The sequence below is a fragment of the Haemaphysalis longicornis genome, unplaced genomic scaffold (assembly GCF_048455015.1).
Source record: "Haemaphysalis longicornis isolate Haplotype H1 unplaced genomic scaffold, Haemaphysalis longicornis Haplotype H1 scaffold_547, whole genome shotgun sequence".
In the NCBI taxonomy this organism is placed as follows: domain Eukaryota; kingdom Metazoa; phylum Arthropoda; class Arachnida; order Ixodida; family Ixodidae; genus Haemaphysalis; species Haemaphysalis longicornis.
The window spans coordinates 50,607-68,954 of NW_027526392.1; the positions used below are offsets into that span (position 1 = coordinate 50,607).

The 18,348-nt window shown below is 41.3% G+C and overlaps 1 protein-coding gene across 1 annotated transcript in view; it reads right to left on the bottom strand.

Annotated features, from left to right (window-relative positions):
• The window catches only part of LOC144140894 (uncharacterized), a 54,059-nt gene extending 37,538 nt beyond the window's left edge, over positions 1-16,521 (bottom strand). Inside the window, exons 1-20 of the mRNA XM_077672386.1 lie at positions 16,398-16,521; positions 15,641-15,754; positions 14,872-14,985; positions 14,090-14,215; positions 13,321-13,446; positions 12,564-12,677; positions 11,782-11,907; positions 11,000-11,138; positions 8,720-8,865; positions 7,954-8,067; positions 7,185-7,298; positions 6,416-6,529; positions 5,647-5,760; positions 4,866-4,991; positions 4,084-4,222; positions 3,329-3,486; positions 2,572-2,685; positions 1,803-1,916; positions 1,009-1,147; positions 254-411 (exon numbers count right to left, since the gene is read on the bottom strand). Of these exons, the coding sequence (XP_077528512.1) occupies positions 254-411; positions 1,009-1,147; positions 1,803-1,916; positions 2,572-2,685; positions 3,329-3,486; positions 4,084-4,222; positions 4,866-4,991; positions 5,647-5,760; positions 6,416-6,529; positions 7,185-7,298; positions 7,954-8,067; positions 8,720-8,865; positions 11,000-11,138; positions 11,782-11,907; positions 12,564-12,677; positions 13,321-13,446; positions 14,090-14,215; positions 14,872-14,985; positions 15,641-15,754; positions 16,398-16,431 (2,443 nt within the window). The 5' untranslated portion in view covers positions 16,432-16,521. The remainder of the gene's footprint in view (positions 1-253; positions 412-1,008; positions 1,148-1,802; positions 1,917-2,571; positions 2,686-3,328; positions 3,487-4,083; positions 4,223-4,865; positions 4,992-5,646; positions 5,761-6,415; positions 6,530-7,184; positions 7,299-7,953; positions 8,068-8,719; positions 8,866-10,999; positions 11,139-11,781; positions 11,908-12,563; positions 12,678-13,320; positions 13,447-14,089; positions 14,216-14,871; positions 14,986-15,640; positions 15,755-16,397) is intronic.
• Between the last annotated feature and the right edge of the window lie 1,827 nt (positions 16,522-18,348).

Consider the following 18,348-nt stretch of genomic DNA (forward strand, 5'->3'; position numbering starts at 1 on the left):
ACAGGATCTTGGTATTTAGGCCGCTAGCCTTCATCGTTTTATATATCGTCCGTCACACAGCATTGTAGCTCGAAGCAAGTGTGACTTGCTGAGTTTATTCTCTTCCTAATGTTTGAGTTCTTTTGATCAATTGTTCGCCGTCTGATCTGAAGCGGCATTCAACACATCGCGTAAGTAACCTACGAGGGTCTAGGATGTCAAGCTAAGCGGGTTTCGTCTGCAGCATGGAGAAATATCTACGAGAGGTGCTCACCCGGCCCGTTACCTTTGCAGGTGTCACCTTCCATCTTTTTCGGTGGTTTGCAGACGCACTCCCCCGTGGATTCTTCGCAGGTCTTCCCAGTCTCACCGCACTGTTCTTCTTTCTCTTTTGTGCAGGCTGGTAGTCGTTTATAAAAAAAGAAGTCAAGTCTGTAAACAACAATCTCTTGACACCTTTCAAAATCTCGGTTTAAGTTTAGGTAAATTTAGAGGTCGTACCAATCAGCCAGTATAGATGCGTTCTGCAGCTTTTTTATAGTTTTTGAATGTAGTAAGATGAGTTACAATGGAACCTCCAATAATAATGGTAAAAATAATTGGGAGTTCTTTTTAGTTACAAAGAGATTTCGGCTTTGACACTTTGTTCTTGTTGTACCCAATGGTTTGTGATGTTAACTCTTTCAGCAGACAACGAAATCTGGACATATGAAGGTACTGCCTGTTAAGTGATATTTAAAATTTATAACGCAATAAAATACCTGGGTAATCCAGAAAATATCGACATCTACAGGAGCTTGGTATTTAGGCCGCTAGCCTTCATCGGTTTATATATCGTCCGTCACACAGCATTGTAGCTCGAAGCAAGTGTTACATTCTGAGTTTATTCTCTTCCTAATGTTTGAGTTGTTTTCATCAATTGTTTGCCATCTGATGTGAAGCGGCATTCAACTCATTGCGTAAGTAACCTACGAGAGTCTAGGATGTGAAGCTAAGCGGGTTTCGTCCGCAGCATGGAGAACTATCTACGAGAGGTGCTCATCTGGCTGGTTACCTTTGCAGGTGTCACCTTCCATCATTTTCGGTGGTTTGCAGACGCACTCCCCCGTGGATTCTTCGCAGGTCTTCCCAGTCTCACCGCACTGTTCTTCTTTCTCTTTTGTGCAGGCTGGTAGTCGTTTATAAAGAAAGAAGCCAAGTCTGTAAACAACAATCTCTTGACACCTTTCAAAATCTCGGTTCAAGTTTCGGTAAATTTGGAGGTCGTACCAATCAGCCAGTATAGATGCGTTCTGCAGCCTTTTTACAGTTTTTGAATGTAGTAAGATGAGTTACGTTAGAACCTCCAATATTATTGGTAATAATTAATTGGGAGTTCATTTTTGTTACAAAGAGGTTTCGGCTTTGACACTTTGTTCTTGTTGTACCCAATGGTTTGTGATGTTAACTCTTTCAGCAGACAACGAAATCTGGACATAAGAAGGTACCGCCTGTTAAGTGATATTTAAAATTTGTAAGGCAATAAAATACCTGGGTAATCCAGAAAATATCGACATCTACAGGAGCTTGGTATTTAGGCCGCTAGCCTTCATCGGTTTATATATCGTCCGTCACACAGCATTGTAGCTCGAAGCAAGTGTGACTTGCTGAGTTTATTCTGTTCCCAATGTTTGAGTTCTTTTGATCAATTGTTTGCCATCTGATCTGAAGCGGCATTCAACTTATTGCGTAAGTAACCTACGAGAGTCTACGATGTCAAGCTAAGCGGGTTTCGTCGGCAGCATGGAGAAATATCAAGGAGAGGTGCTCATCTGGCTGGTTACCTTTGCAGGTGTCACCTTCCATCTTTTTCGGTGGTTTGCAGATGCACTCCCCCGTGGATTCTTCGCAGGTCTTCCCAGTCTCACCGCACTGTTTTTCTTTCTCTTTTGTGCAGGCTGGTAGTCGTTTATAAAGAAAGAAGCCAAGTCTATAAACAACAATCTCTTGGCACCTTTCAAAATCTCGGTTTAAGTTTAGGTATATTTAGAGGTCGTACCAATCAGACAGTATAGATGCGTTCTGCAGCCTTTTTACAGTTTTTGAATGTAGTAAGATGAGTTACGTTGGAACCTCCAATATTAATGGTAATAATTATTTGGGAGTTCATTTTAGTTACAAAGAGATTTCGGCTTTGACACTTTGTTCTTGTTGTACCCAATGGTTTCTGATGTTAACACTTTCAGCAGACAACGAAATCTGGACATATGAAGGTACCGCCTGTTAAGTGATATTTAAAATTTGTAAGGCAATAAAATACCAGGGTAATCCAGAAAATATCGACACCTACAGGAGCTTGGTATTTAGGCCGCTAGCCGTCATCGGTTTATATATCGTCCGTCACACAGCATTGTAGCTCGAAGCAAGTGTGACATGCTGAGTTTATTCTCTTCCTAATGTTCGAGTTCTTTTGATCAATTGTTTGCCATCTGATCTGAAGCGGCATTCAACTCATTGCGTAAGTAACCTACGAGAGTGTAGGATGTCAAGCCAAGCATTTTTCGTCAGTAGCATGGAGAAATATCTACCGGAGGTGCTCATGCAGCTGGTTACCTTTGCAGGTGTCACCTTCCATCATTTTCGGTGGTTTGCAGACGCACTCCCCCGTGGATTCTTCGCAGGTCTTCCCAGTCTCACCGCACTGTTCTTCTTTCTGTTTTGTGCAGGCTGGTAATCGTTTATAAAGAAAGAAGCCAAGTCTGTAAACAACAATCTCTTGACACCTTTCAAAATCTCGGTTGAAGTTTAGGTAAATTTAGAGGTCGTACCAATCAGCCAGTATAGATGCGTTCTGCAGCCTTTTTACAGTTTTTGAATGTAGTAAGATGAGTTACGTTGGAACCTCCAATATTATTGGTAATAATTAATTGGGAGTTCATTTTTGTTACAAAGAGGTTTCGGCTTTGACACTTTGTTCTTGTTGTACCCAATGGTTTGTGATGTTAACTCTTTCAGCAGACAACGAAATCTGGACATAAGAAGGTACCGCCTGTTAAGTGATATTTAAAATTTGTAAGGCAATAAAATACCTGGGTAATCCAGAAAATATCGACATCTACAGGATCTTGGTATTTAGGCCGCTAGCCTTCATCGTTTTATATATCGTCCGTCACACAGCATTGTAGCTCGAAGCAAGTGTGACTTGCTGAGTTTATTCTCTTCCTAATGTTTGAGTTCTTTTGATCAATTGTTCGCCGTCTGATCTGAAGCGGCATTCAACACATCGCGTAAGTAACCTACGAGGGTCTAGGATGTCAAGCTAAGCGGGTTTCGTCTGCAGCCTGGAGAAATATCTACGAGAGGTGCTCACCCGGCTGGTTACCTTTGCAGGTGTCACCTTCCATCTTTTTCGGTGGTTTGCAGACGCACTCCCCCGTGGATTCTTCGCAGGTCTTCCCAGTCTCACCGCACTGTTCTTCTTTCTCTTTTGTGCAGGCTGGTAGTCGTTTATAAAAAAAGAAGTCAAGTCTGTAAACAACAATCTCTTGACACCTTTCAAAATCTCGGTTTAAGTTTAGGTAAATTTAGAGGTCGTACCAATCAGCCAGTATAGATGCGTTCTGCAGCTTTTTTAAAGTTTTTGAATGTAGTAAGATGAGTTACAATGGAACCTCCAATAATAATGGTAAAAATAATTGGGAGTTCTTTTTAGTTACAAAGAGATTTCGGCTTTGACACTTTGTTCTTGTTGTACCCAATGGTTTGTGATGTTAACTCTTTCAGCAGACAACGAAATCTGGACATATGAAGGTACTGCCTGTTAAGTGATATTTAAAATTTATAACGCAATAAAATACCTGGGTAATCCAGAAAATATCGACATCTACAGGAGCTTGGTATTTAGGCCGCTAGCCTTCATCGGTTTATATATCGTCCGTCACACAGCATTGTAGCTCGAAGCAAGTGTTACATTCTGAGTTTATTCTCTTCCTAATGTTTGAGTTCTTTTCATCAATTGTTTGCCATCTGATGTGAAGCGGCATTCAACTCATTGCGTAAGTAACCTACGAGAGTCTAGGATGTGAAGCTAAGCGGGTTTCGTCCGCAGCATGGAGAACTATCTACGAGAGGTGCTCATCTGGCTGGTTACCTTTGCAGGTGTCACCTTCCATCATTTTCGGTGGTTTGCAGACGCACTCCCCCGTGGATTCTTCGCAGGTCTTCCCAGTCTCACCGCACTGTTCTTCTTTCTCTTTTGTGCAGGCTGGTAGTCGTTTATAAAGAAAGAAGCCAAGTCTGTAAACAACAATCTCTTGACACCTTTCAAAATCTCGGTTTAAGTTTCGGTAAATTTGGAGGTCGTACCAATCAGCCAGTATAGATGCGTTCTGCAGCCTTTTTACCGTTTTTGAATGTAGTAAGATGAGTTACGTTGGAACCTCCAATAATAATGGTAATAATTAATTGGGAGTTCATTTTTGTTACAAAGAGGTTTCGGCTTTGACACTTTGTTCTTGTTGTACCCAATGGTTTGTGATGTTAACTCTTTCAGCAGACAACGAAATCTGGACATAAGAAGGTACCGCCTGTTAAGTGATATTTAAAATTTGTAAGGCAATAAAATACCTGGGTAATCCAGAAAATATCGACATCTACAGGAGCTTGGTATTAAATCCGCTAGCCTTCATCGGTTTATATATCGTCCGTCACACAGCATTGTAGCTTGAAGCAAGTGTGATTTGCTGAGTTTATTCTCTTCCTAATGTTTGAGTTCTTTTGATCAATTGTTTGCCATCTGATCTGAAGCGGCATTCAACACATTGCGTAAGTAACCTACGAGAGTCTAGGATGTCAAGCTAAGCGGGTTTCGTCCGCAGCATGGAGAAATATCTACGAGAGGTGCTCACCCGGCTGGTTACCTTTGCAGGTGTCACCTTCCATCATTTTCGGTGGTTTGCAGACGCACTCCCCCGTGGATTCTTCGCAGATCTTCCCAGTCTCAGCGCACTGTTCTTCTTTCTCTTTTGTGCAGGCTGGTAGTCGTTTATAAAGAAAGAAGCCAAGTCTGTAAACAACAATCTCTTGACACCTTTCAAAATCTCGGTTTAAGTTTCGGTAAATTTGGAGGTCGTACCAATCAGCCAGTATAGATGCGTTCTGCAGCCTTTTTATAGTTTTTGAATGTAGTAAGATGAGTTACGCTGAAACCTCCAATAATAATGGTAATAATTAATTGGGAGTTCATTTTAGTTACAAAGAGGTTTCGGCTTTGACACTTTGTTCTTGTTGTACCCAATGGTTTGTGATGTTAACTCTTTCAGCAGACAACGAAATCTGGACATATGAAGGTACTGCCTGTTAAGTGATATTTAAAATTTATAAGGCAATAAAATACCTGGGCAATCCAGAAAATATCGACATCTACAGGAGCTTGGTATTTAGGCCGCTAGCCTTCATCGTTTTATATATCGTCCGTCACACAGCATTGTAGCTCGAAGCAAGTGTGACTTGCTGAGTTTATTCTCTTCCTAATGTTTGAGTTCTTTTGATCAATTGTTTGCCACCTGATCTGAAGCGGCATTCAACTCATTGCGTAAGTAACCTACGAGAGTCTAGGATGTGAAGCTAAGTGGGTTTCGTCCGCAGCATGGAGAAATATCTACGAGAGGTGCTCATCTGGCTGGTTACCTTTGCAGGTGTCACCTTCCATCATTTTCGGTGGTTTGCAGACGCACTCCCCCGTGGATTCTTCGCAGATCTTCCCAGTCTCAGCGCACTGTTCTTCTTTCTCTTTTGTGCAGGCTGGTAGTCGTTTATAAAGAAAGAAGCCAAGTCTGTAAACAAAAATCTCTTGACACCTTTCAAAATCTCGGTTTAAGTTTCGGTAAATTTGGAGGTCGTACCAATCAGCCAGTATAGATGCGTTCTGCAGCCTTTTTATAGTTTTTGAATGTAGTAAGATGAGTTACGCTGAAACCTCCAATAATAATGGTAATAATTAATTGGGAGTTCATTTTAGTTACAAAGAGGTTTCGGCTTTGACACTTTGTTCTTGTTGTACCCAATGGTTTGTGATGTTAACTCTTTCAGCAGACAACGAAATCTGGACATATGAAGGTACTGCCTGTTAAGTGATATTTAAAATTTATAACGCAATAAAATACCTGGGTAATCCAGAAAATATCGACATCTACAGGAGCTTGGTATTTAGGCCGCTAGCCTTCATCGGTTTATATATCGTCCGTCACACAGCATTGTAGCTCGAAGCAAGTGTGACTTGCTGAGTTTATTCTGTTCCCAATGTTTGAGTTCTTTTGATCAATTGTTTGCCATCTGATCTGAAGCGGCATTCAACTTATTGCGTAAGTAACCTACGAGAGTCTACGATGTCAAGCTAAGCGGGTTTCGTCGGCAGCATGGAGAAATATCAAGGAGAGGTGCTCATCTGGCTGGTTACCTTTGCAGGTGTCACCTTCCATCTTTTTCGGTGGTTTGCAGATGCACTCCCCCGTGGATTCTTCGCAGGTCTTCCCAGTCTCACCGCACTGTTTTTCTTTCTCTTTTGTGCAGGCTGGTAGTCGTTTATAAAGAAAGAAGCCAAGTCTGTAAACAACAATCTCTTGACACCTTTCAAAATCTCGGTTTAAGTTTCGGTAAATTTGGAGGTCGTACCCATCAGCCAGTATAGATGCGTTCTGCAGCCTTTTTACAGTTTTTGAATGTAGTAAGATGAGTTACGTTGGAACCTCCAATATTAATGGTAATAATTATTTGGGAGTTCATTTTAGTTACAAAGAGATTTCGGCTTTGACACTTTGTTCTTGTTGTACCCAATGGTTTCTGATGTTAACACTTTCAGCAGACAACGAAATCTGGACATATGAAGGTACCGCCTGTTAAGTGATATTTAAAATTTGTAAGGCAATAAAATACCTGGGTAATCCAGAAAATATCGACACCTACAGGAGCTTGGTATTTAGGCCGCTAGCCGTCATCGGTTTATATATCGTCCGTCACACAGCATTGTAGCTCGAAGCAAGTGTGACATGCTGAGTTTATTCTCTTCCTAATGTTCGAGTTCTTTTGATCAATTGTTTGCCATCTGATCTGAAGCGGCATTCAACTCATTGCGTAAGTAACCTACGAGAGTGTAGGATGTCAAGCCAAGCATTTTTCGTCAGTAGCATGGAGAAATATCTACCGGAGGTGCTCATGCAGCTGGTTACCTTTGCAGGTGTCACCTTCCATCATTTTCGGTGGTTTGCAGACGCACTCCCCCGTGGATTCTTCGCAGGTCTTCCCAGTCTCACCGCACTGTTCTTCTTTCTGTTTTGTGCAGGCTGGTAGTCGTTTATAAAGAAAGAAGCCAAGTCTGTAAACAACAATCTCTTGACACCTTTCAAAATCTCGGTTGAAGTTTAGGTAAATTTAGAGGTCGTACCAATCAGCCAGTATAGATGCGTTCTGCAGCCTTTTTACAGTTTTTGAATGCAGTAAGATGAGTTACATTGGAACCTCCAATATTAATGGTAATAATTAATTTGGAGTTCATTTTTGTTACAAAGAGGTTTCGGCTTTGACACTTTGTTCTTGTTGTACCCAATGGTTTGTGATGTTAACTCTTTCAGCAGACAACGAAATCTGGACTTATGAAGGTACTGCCTGTTAAGTGATATTTAAAATTGATAAGGCAATAAAATACCTGGGTAATCCAGAAAATATCGACATCTACAGGAGCTTGGTATTTAGGCCGCTAGCCTTCATCGGTTTATATATCGTCCGTCACACAGCATTGTAGCTCGAAGCAAGTGTGACTTGCTGAGTTTATTCTCTTCCTAATGTTTGAGTTCTTTTGATCAATTGTTTGCCGTCTGATCTGAAGCGGCATTCAACACATCGCGTAAGTAACCTACGAGGGTCTAGGATGTCAAGCTAAGCGGGTTTCGTCCGCAGCATGGAGAAATATCTACGAGAGGTGCTCATCTGGCTGGTTACCTTTGCAGGTGTCACCTTCCATCATTTTCGGTGGTTTGCAGACGCACTCCTCCGTGGATTCTTCGCAGGTCTTCCCAGTCTCACCGCACTGTTCTTCTTTCACTTTTGTGCAGGCTGGTAGTCGTTTATAAAGAAAGAAGCCAAGTCTGTAAACAACAATCTCTTGACACCTTTCAAAATCTCGGTTTAGGTTCGGTAAATTTGGAGGTCGTACCAATCAGCCAGTATAGATGCGTTCTGCAGCCTTTTTACAGTTTTTGAATGTAGTAAGATGAGTTACAATGGAACCTCCAATAATAATGGTAAAAATAATTGGGAGTTCTTTTTAGTTACAAAGAGATTTCGGCTTTGACACTTTGTTCTTGTTGTACCCAATGGTTTGTGATGTTAACTCTTTCAGCAGACAACGAAATCTGGACATATGAAGGTACTGCCTGTTAAGTGATATTTAAAATTTATAACGCAATAAAATACCTGGGTAATCCAGAAAATATCGACATCTACAGGAGCTTGGTATTTAGGCCGCTAGCCTTCATCGGTTTATATATCGTCCGTCACACAGCATTGTAGCTCGAAGCAAGTGTTACATTCTGAGTTTATTCTCTTCCTAATGTTTGAGTTCTTTTCATCAATTGTTTCCATCTGATGTGAAGCGGCATTCAACACATCGCGTAAGTAACCTACGAGGGTCTAGGATGTCAAGCTAAGCGGGTTTCGTCCGCAGCATGGAGAAATATCTACGAGAGGTGCTCATCTGGCTGGTTACCTTTGCAGGTGTCACCTTCCATCATTTTCGGTGGTTTGCAGACGCACTCCCCCGTGGATTCTTCGCAGGTCTTCCCAGTCTCACCGCACTGTTCTTCTTTCTCTTTTGTGCAGGCTGGTAGTCGTTTATAAAGAAAGAAGCCAAGTCTGTAAACAACAATCTCTTGACACCTTTCAAAATCTCGGTTTAAGTTTCGGTAAATTTGGAGGTCGTACCAATCAGCCAGTATAGATGCGTTCTGCAGCCTTTTTACAGTTTTTGAATGTAGTAAGATGAGTTACGTTGGAACCTCCAATATTATTGGTAATAATTAATTGGGAGTTCATTTTTGTTACAAAGAGGTTTCGGCTTTGACACTTTGTTCTTGTTGTACCCAATGGTTTGTGATGTTAACTCTTTCAGCAGACAACGAAATCTGGACATAAGAAGGTACCGCCTGTTAAGTGATATTTAAAATTTGTAAGGCAATAAAATACCTGGGTAATCCAGAAAATATCGACATCTACAGGATCTTGGTATTTAGGCCGCTAGCCTTCATCGTTTTATATATCGTCCGTCACACAGCATTGTAGCTCGAAGCAAGTGTGACTTGCTGAGTTTATTCTCTTCCTAATGTTTGAGTTCTTTTGATCAATTGTTCGCCGTCTGATCTGAAGCGGCATTCAACACATCGCGTAAGTAACCTACGAGGGTCTAGGATGTCAAGCTAAGCGGGTTTCGTCTGCAGCATGGAGAAATATCTACGAGAGGTGCTCACCCGGCTGGTTACCTTTGCAGGTGTCACCTTCCATCTTTTTCGGTGGTTTGCAGACGCACTCCCCCGTGGATTCTTCGCAGGTCTTCCCAGTCTCACCGCACTGTTCTTCTTTCTCTTTTGTGCAGGCTGGTAGTCGTTTATAAAAAAAGAAGTCAAGTCTGTAAATAACAATCTCTTGACACCTTTCAAAATCTCGGTTTAAGTTTAGGTAAATTTAGAGGTCGTACCAATCAGCCAGTATAGATGCGTTCTGCAGCTTTTTTATAGTTTTTGAATGTAGTAAGATGAGTTACAATGGAACCTCCAATAATAATGGTAAAAATAATTGGGAGTTCTTTTTAGTTACAAAGAGATTTCGGCTTTGACACTTTGTTCTTGTTGTACCCAATGGTTTGTGATGTTAACTCTTTCAGCAGACAACGAAATCTGGACATATGAAGGTACTGCCTGTTAAGTGATATTTAAAATTTATAACGCAATAAAATACCTGGGTAATCCAGAAAATATCGACATCTACAGGAGCTTGGTATTTAGGCCGCTAGCCTTCATCGGTTTATATATCGTCCGTCACACAGCATTGTAGCTCGAAGCAAGTGTTACATTCTGAGTTTATTCTCTTCCTAATGTTTGAGTTCTTTTCATCAATTGTTTCCATCTGATGTGAAGCGGCATTCAACTCATTGCGTAAGTAACCTACGAGAGTCTAGGATGTGAAGCTAAGCGGGTTTCGTCCGCAGCATGGAGAACTATCTACGAGAGGTGCTCATCTGGCTGGTTACCTTTGCAGGTGTCACCTTCCATCATTTTCGGTGGTTTGCAGACGCACTCCCCCGTGGATTCTTCGCAGGTCTTCCCAGTCTCACCGCACTGTTCTTCTTTCTCTTTTGTGCAGGCTGGTAGTCGTTTATAAAGAAAGAAGCCAAGTCTGTAAACAACAATCTCTTGACACCTTTCAAAATCTCGGTTTAAGTTTCGGTAAATTTGGAGGTCGTACCAATCAGCCAGTATAGATGCGTTCTGCAGCCTTTTTACCGTTTTTGAATGTAGTAAGATGAGTTACGTTGGAACCTCCAATATTATTGGTAATAATTAATTGGGAGTTCATTTTTGTTACAAAGAGGTTTCGGCTTTGACACTTTGTTCTTGTTGTACCCAATGATTTGTGATGTTAACTCTTTCAGCAGACAACGAAATCTGGACATAAGAAGGTACCGCCTGTTAAGTGATATTTAAAATTTGTAAGGCAATAAAATACCTGGGTAATCCAGAAAATATCGACATCTACAGGAGCTTGGTATTTAGGCCGCTAGCCTTCATCGGTTTATATATCGTCCATCACACAGCATTGTAGCTCGAAGCAAGTGTTACATTCTGAGTTTATTCTCTTCCTAATGTTTGAGTTCTTTTCATCAATTGTTTGCCATCTGATCTGAAGCGGCATTCAACTCATTGCGTAAGTAACCTACGAGAGTCTAGGATGTGAAGCTAAGCGGGTTTTGTCCGCAGCATGGAGAAATATCTACGAGAGGTGCTCATCTGGCTGGTTACCTTTGCAGGTGTCACCTTCCATCATTTTCGGTGGTTTGCAGACGCACTCCCCCGTGGATTCTTCGCAGGTCTTCCCAGTCTCACCGCACTGTTCTTCTTTCTCTTTTGTGCAGGCTGGTAGTCGTTTATAAAGAAAGGAGCCAAGTCTGTAAACAACAATCTCTTGACACCTTTTAAAATCTCAGTTTAAGTTTCGGTAAATTTGGAGGTCGTACCAATCAGCCACTATAGATGCGTTATGCAGCCTTTTTACAGTTTTTGAATGTAGTAAGATGAGTTACAATGGAACCTCCAATAATAATGGTAATAATTATTTGGGAGTTCATTTTTGTTACAAAGAGGTTTCGGCTTTGACACATTGTTCTTGTTGTACCCAATGGTTTGTGATGTTAACTCTTTCAGCAGACAACGAAATCTGGACATAAGAAGGTACCGCCTGTTAAGTGATATATAAAATTTGTAAGGCAATAAAATACCTGGGTAATCCAGAAAATATCGACATCTACAGGAGCTTGGTATTAAATCCGCTAGCCTTCATCGGTTTATATATCGTCCGTCACACAGCATTGTAGCTTGAAGCAAGTGTGACTTGGTGAGTTTATTCTCTTCCTAATGTTTGAGTTCTTTTGATCAATTGTTTGCCATCTGATCTGAAGCGGCATTCAACACATTGCGTAAGTAACCTACGAGAGTCTAGGATGTCAAGCTAAGCGGGTTTCGTCCGCAGCATGGAGAAATATATACGAGAGGTGCTCACCCGGCTGGTTACCTTTGCAGGTGTCACCTTCCATCTTTTTCGGTGGTTTGCAGACGCACTCCCCCGTGGATTCTTCGCAGGTCTTCCCAGTCTCACCGCACCGTTCTTCTTTCTCTTTTGTGCAGGCTGGTAGTCGTTTATAAAGAAAGAAGTCAAGTCTGTAAACAACAATCTCTTGACACCTTTCAAAATCTTGGTTTAAGTTTTAGGTAAATTTAGAGGTCGTACCAATCAGCCAGTATAGATGCGTTCTGCAGACTTTTTATAGTTTTTGAATGTAGTAAGATGAGTTACGCTGAAACCTCCAATAATAATGGTAATAATTAATTGGGAGTTCATTTTTGTTACAAAGAGGTTTCGGCTTTGACACTTTGTTCTTGTTGTACCCAAAGGTTTGTGATGTTAACTCTTTCAGCAGACAACGAAATCTGGACATAAGAAGGTACTGCCTGTTAAGTGATATTTAAAATTTATAAGGCAATAAAATACCTGGGTAATCCAGAAAATATCGACATCTACAGGAGCTTGGTATTTAGGCCGCTAGCCTTCATCGTTTTATATATCGTCCGTCACACAGCATTGTAGCTCGAAGCAAGTGTGACTTGCTGAGTTTATTCTCTTCCTAATGTTTGAGTTCTTTTGATCAATTGTTTGCCAGCTGATCTGAAGCGGCATTCAACTCATTGCGTAAGTAACCTACGAGAGTCTAGGATGTGAAGCTAAGTGGGTTTCGTCCGCAGCATGGAGAAATATCTACGAGAGGTGCTCATCTGGGTGGTTACCTTTGCAGGTGTCACCTTCCATCATTTTCGGTGGTTTGCAGACGCACTCCCCCGTGGATTCTTCGCAGATCTTCCCAGTCTCACCGCACTGTTCTTCTTTCTCTTTTGTGCAGGCTGGTAGTCGTTTATAAAGAAAGAAGCCAAGTCTGTAAACAACAATCTCTTGACACCTTTCAAAATCTCGGTTTAAGTTTCGGTAAATTTGGAGGTCGTACCAATCAGCCAGTATAGATGCGTTCTGCAGCCTTTTTACAGTTTTTGAATGTAGTAAGATGAGTTACGTTGGAACCTCCAATAATAATGGTAATAATTAATTGGGAGTTCATTTTTGTTACAAAGAGGTTTCGGCTTTGACACTTTGTTCTTGTTGTACCCAATGGTTTGTGATGTTAACTCTTTCAGCAGACAACGAAATCTGGACATAAGAAGGTACCGCCTGTTAAGTGATATTTAAAATTTGTAAGGCAATAAAATACCTGGGTAATCCAGAAAATATCGACATCTACAGGAGCTTGGTATTAAATCCGCTAGCCTTCATCGGTTTATATATCGTCCGTCACACAGCATTGTAGCTTGAAGCAAGTGTGATTGGCTGAGTTTATTCTCTTCCTAATGTTTGAGTTCTTTTGATCAATTGTTTGCCATCTGATCTGAAGCGGCATTCAACACATTGCGTAAGTAACCTACGAGAGTCTAGGATGTCAAGCTAAGCGGGTTTCGTCCGCAGCATGGAGAAATATCTACGAGAGGTGCTCACCCGGCTGGTTACCTTTGCAGGTGTCACCTTCCATCATTTTCGGTGGTTTGCAGACGCACTCCCCCGTGGATTCTTCGCAGATCTTCCCAGTCTCAGCGCACTGTTCTTCTTTCTCTTTTGTGCAGGCTGGTAGTCGTTTATAAAGAAAGAAGCCAAGTCTGTAAACAACAATCTCTTGACACCTTTCAAAATCTCGGTTTAAGTTTCGGTAAATTTGGAGGTCGTACCAATCAGCCAGTATAGATGCGTTCTGCAGCCTTTTTATAGTTTTTGAATGTAGTAAGATGAGTTACGCTGAAACCTCCAATAATAATGGTAATAATTAATTGGGAGTTCATTTTAGTTACAAAGAGGTTTCGGCTTTGACACTTTGTTCTTGTTGTACCCAATGGTTTGTGATGTTAACTCTTTCAGCAGACAACGAAATCTGGACATATGAAGGTACTGCCTGTTAAGTGATATTTAAAATTTATAAGGCAATAAAATACCTGGGCAATCCAGAAAATATCGACATCTACAGGAGCTTGGTATTTAGGCCGCTAGCCTTCATCGTTTTATATATCGTCCGTCACACAGCATTGTAGCTCGAAGCAAGTGTGACTTGCTGAGTTTATTCTCTTCCTAATGTTTGAGTTCTTTTGATCAATTGTTTGCCACCTGATCTGAAGCGGCATTCAACTCATTGCGTAAGTAACCTACGAGAGTCTAGGATGTGAAGCTAAGTGGGTTTCGTCCGCAGCATGGAGAAATATCTACGAGAGGTGCTCACCCGGCTGGTTACCTTTGCAGGTGTCACCTTCCATCTTTTTCGGTGGTTTGCAGACGCACTCCCCCGTGGATTCTTCGCAGGTCTTCCCAGTCTCACCGCACTGTTCTTCTTTCTCTTTTGTGCAGGCTGGTAGTCGTTTATAAAGAAAGAAGTCAAGTCTGTAAACAACAATCTCTTGACACCTTTCAAAATCTTGGTTTAAGTTTTAGGTAAATTTAGAGGTCGTACCAATCAGCGAGTATAGATGCGTTCTGCAGCCTTTTTATAGTTTTTGAATGTAGTAAGATGAGTTACGCTGAAACCTCCAATAATAATGGTAATAATTAATTGGGAGTTCATTTTAGTTACAAAGAGGTTTCGGCTTTGACACTTTGTTCTTGTTGTACCCAATGGTTTGTGATGTTAACTCTTTCAGCAGACAACGAAATCTGGACATATGAAGGTACTGCCTGTTAAGTGATATTTAAAATTTATAACGCAATAAAATACCTGGGTAATCCAGAAAATATCGACATCTACAGGAGCTTGGTATTTAGGCCGCTAGCCTTCATCGGTTTATATATCGTCCGTCACACAGCATTGTAGCTCGAAGCAAGTGTGACTTGCTGAGTTTATTCTGTTCCCAATGTTTGAGTTCTTTTGATCAATTGTTTGCCATCTGATCTGAAGCGGCATTCAACTTATTGCGTAAGTAACCTACGAGAGTCTACGATGTCAAGCTAAGCGGGTTTCGTCGGCAGCATGGAGAAATATCAAGGAGAGGTGCTCATCTGGCTGGTTACCTTTGCAGGTGTCACCTTCCATCTTTTTCGGTGGTTTGCAGATGCACTCCCCCGTGGATTCTTCGCAGGTCTTCCCAGTCTCACCGCACTGTTTTTCTTTCTCTTTTGTGCAGGCTGGTAGTCGTTTATAAAGAAAGAAGCCAAGTCTATAAACAACAATCTCTTGGCACCTTTCAAAATCTCGGTTTAAGTTTAGGTAAATTTAGAGGTCGTACCAATCAGACAGTATAGATGCGTTCTGCAGCCTTTTTACAGTTTTTGAATGTAGTAAGATGAGTTACGTTGGAACCTCCAATATTAATGGTAATAATTATTTGGGAGTTCATTTTAGTTACAAAGAGATTTCGGCTTTGACACTTTGTTCTTGTTGTACCCAATGGTTTCTGATGTTAACACTTTCAGCAGACAACGAAATCTGGACATATGAAGGTACCGCCTGTTAAGTGATATTTAAAATTTGTAAGGCAATAAAATACCTGGGTAATCCAGAAAATATCGACACCTACAGGAGCTTGGTATTTAGGCCGCTAGCCGTCATCGGTTTATATATCGTCCGTCACACAGCATTGTAGCTCGAAGCAAGTGTGACATGCTGAGTTTATTCTCTTCCTAATGTTCGAGTTCTTTTGATCAATTGTTTGCCATCTGATCTGAAGCGGCATTCAACTCATTGCGTAAGTAACCTACGAGAGTGTAGGATGTCAAGCCAAGCATTTTTCGTCAGTAGCATGGAGAAATATCTACCGGAGGTGCTCATGCAGCTGGTTACCTTTGCAGGTGTCACCTTCCATCATTTTCGGTGGTTTGCAGACGCACTCCCCCGTGGATTCTTCGCAGGTCTTCCCAGTCTCACCGCACTGTTCTTCTTTCACTTTTGTGCAGGCTGGTAGTCGTTTATAAAGAAAGAAGCCAAGTCTGTAAACAACAATCTCTTGACACCTTTCAAAATCTCGGTTTAAGTTTCGGTAAATTTGGAGGTCGTACCAATCAGCCAGTATAGATGCGTTCTGCAGCCTTTTTACAGTTTTTGAATGTAGTAAGATGAGTTACGTTGGAACCTCCAATATTATTGGTAATAATTAATTGGGAGTTCATTTTTGTTACAAAGAGGTTTCGGCTTTGACACTTTGTTCTTGTTGTACCCAATGGTTTGTGATGTTAACTCTTTCAGCAGACAACGAAATCTGGACATAAGAAGGTACCGCCTGTTAAGTGATATTTAAAATTTGTAAGGCAATAAAATACCTGGGTAATCCAGAAAATATCGACATCTACAGGATCTTGGTATTTAGGCCGCTAGCCTTCATCGTTTTATATATCGTCCGTCACACAGCATTGTAGCTCGAAGCAAGTGTGACTTGCTGAGTTTATTCTCTTCCTAATGTTTGAGTTCTTTTGATCAATTGTTCGCCGTCTGATCTGAAGCGGCATTCAACACATCGCGTAAGTAACCTACGAGGGTCTAGGATGTCAAGCTAAGCGGGTTTCGTCTGCAGCATGGAGAAATATCTACGAGAGGTGCTCACCCGGCTGGTTACCTTTGCAGGTGTCACCTTCCATCTTTTTCGGTGGTTTGCAGACGCACTCCCCCGTGGATTCTTCGCAGGTCTTCCCAGTCTCACCGCACTGTTCTTCTTTCTCTTTTGTGCAGGCTGGTAGTCGTTTATAAAAAAAGAAGTCAAGTCTGTAAATAACAATCTCTTGACACCTTTCAAAATCTCGGTTTAAGTTTAGGTAAATTTAGAGGTCGTACCAATCAGCCAGTATAGATGCGTTCTGCAGCTTTTTTATAGTTTTTGAATGTAGTAAGATGAGTTACAATGGAACCTCCAATAATAATGGTAAAAATAATTGGGAGTTCTTTTTAGTTACAAAGAGATTTCGGCTTTGACACTTTGTTCTTGTTGTACCCAATGGTTTGTGATGTTAACTCTTTCAGCAGACAACGAAATCTGGACATATGAAGGTACTGCCTGTTAAGTGATATTTAAAATTTATAACGCAATAAAATACCTGGGTAATCCAGAAAATATCGACATCTACAGGAGCTTGGTATTTAGGCCGCTAGCCTTCATCGGTTTATATATCGTCCGTCACACAGCATTGTAGCTCGAAGCAAGTGTTACATTCTGAGTTTATTCTCTTCCTAATGTTTGAGTTCTTTTCATCAATTGTTTCCATCTGATGTGAAGCGGCATTCAACTCATTGCGTAAGTAACCTACGAGAGTCTAGGATGTGAAGCTAAGCGGGTTTCGTCCGCAGCATGGAGAACTATCTACGAGAGGTGCTCATCTGGCTGGTTACCTTTGCAGGTGTCACCTTCCATCATTTTCGGTGGTTTGCAGACGCACTCCCCCGTGGATTCTTCGCAGGTCTTCCCAGTCTCACCGCACTGTTCTTCTTTCTCTTTTGTGCAGGCTGGTAGTCGTTTATAAAGAAAGAAGCCAAGTCTGTAAACAACAATCTCTTGACACCTTTCAAAATCTCGGTTTAAGTTTCGGTAAATTTGGAGGTCGTACCAATCAGCCAGTATAGATGCGTTCTGCAGCCTTTTTACCGTTTTTGAATGTAGTAAGATGAGTTACGTTGGAACCTCCAATATTAATGGTAATAATTAATTGGGAGTTCATTTTTGTTACAAAGAGGTTTCGGCTTGACACTTTGTTCTTGTTGTACCCAAAGGTTTGTGATGTTAACTCTTTCAGCAGACAACGAAATCTGGAGATATGAAGGTACTGCCTGTTAAGTGATATTTAAAATTTATAAGGCAATAAAATACCTGGGCAATCCAGAAAATATCGACATCTACAGGAGCTTGGTATTTAGGCCGCTAGCCTTCATCGTTTTATATATCGTCCGTCACACAGCATTGTAGCTTGAAGCAAGTGTGACTTGCTGAGTTTATTCTCTTCCTAATGTTTGAGTTCTTTTGATCAATTGTTTGCCATCTGATCTGAAGCGGCATTCAACTCATTGCGTAAGTAACCTACGAGAGTCTAGGATGTGAAGCTAAGTGGGTTTCGTCCGCAGCATGGAGAAATATCTACGAGAGGTGCTCACCCGGCTGGTTACCTTTGCAGGTGTCACCTTCCATCTTTTTCGGTGGTTTGCAGACGCACTCCCCCGTGGATTCTTCGCAGGTCTTCCCAGTCTCACCGCACCGTTCTTCTTTCTCTTTTGTGCAGGCTGGTAGTCGTTTATAAAGAAAGAAGTCAAGTCTGTAAACAACAATCTCTTGACACCTTTCAAAATCTTGGTTTAAGTTTTAGGTAAATTTAGAGGTCGTACCAATCAGCCAGTATAGATGCGTTCTGCAGCCTTTTTATAGTTTTTGAATGTAGTAAGATGAGTTACGCTGAAACCTCCAATAATAATGGTAATAAATAATTGGGAGTTCATTTTAGTTACAAAGAGGTTTCGGCTTTGACACTTTGTTCTTGTTGTACCCAATGGTTTGTGATGTTAACTCTTTCAGC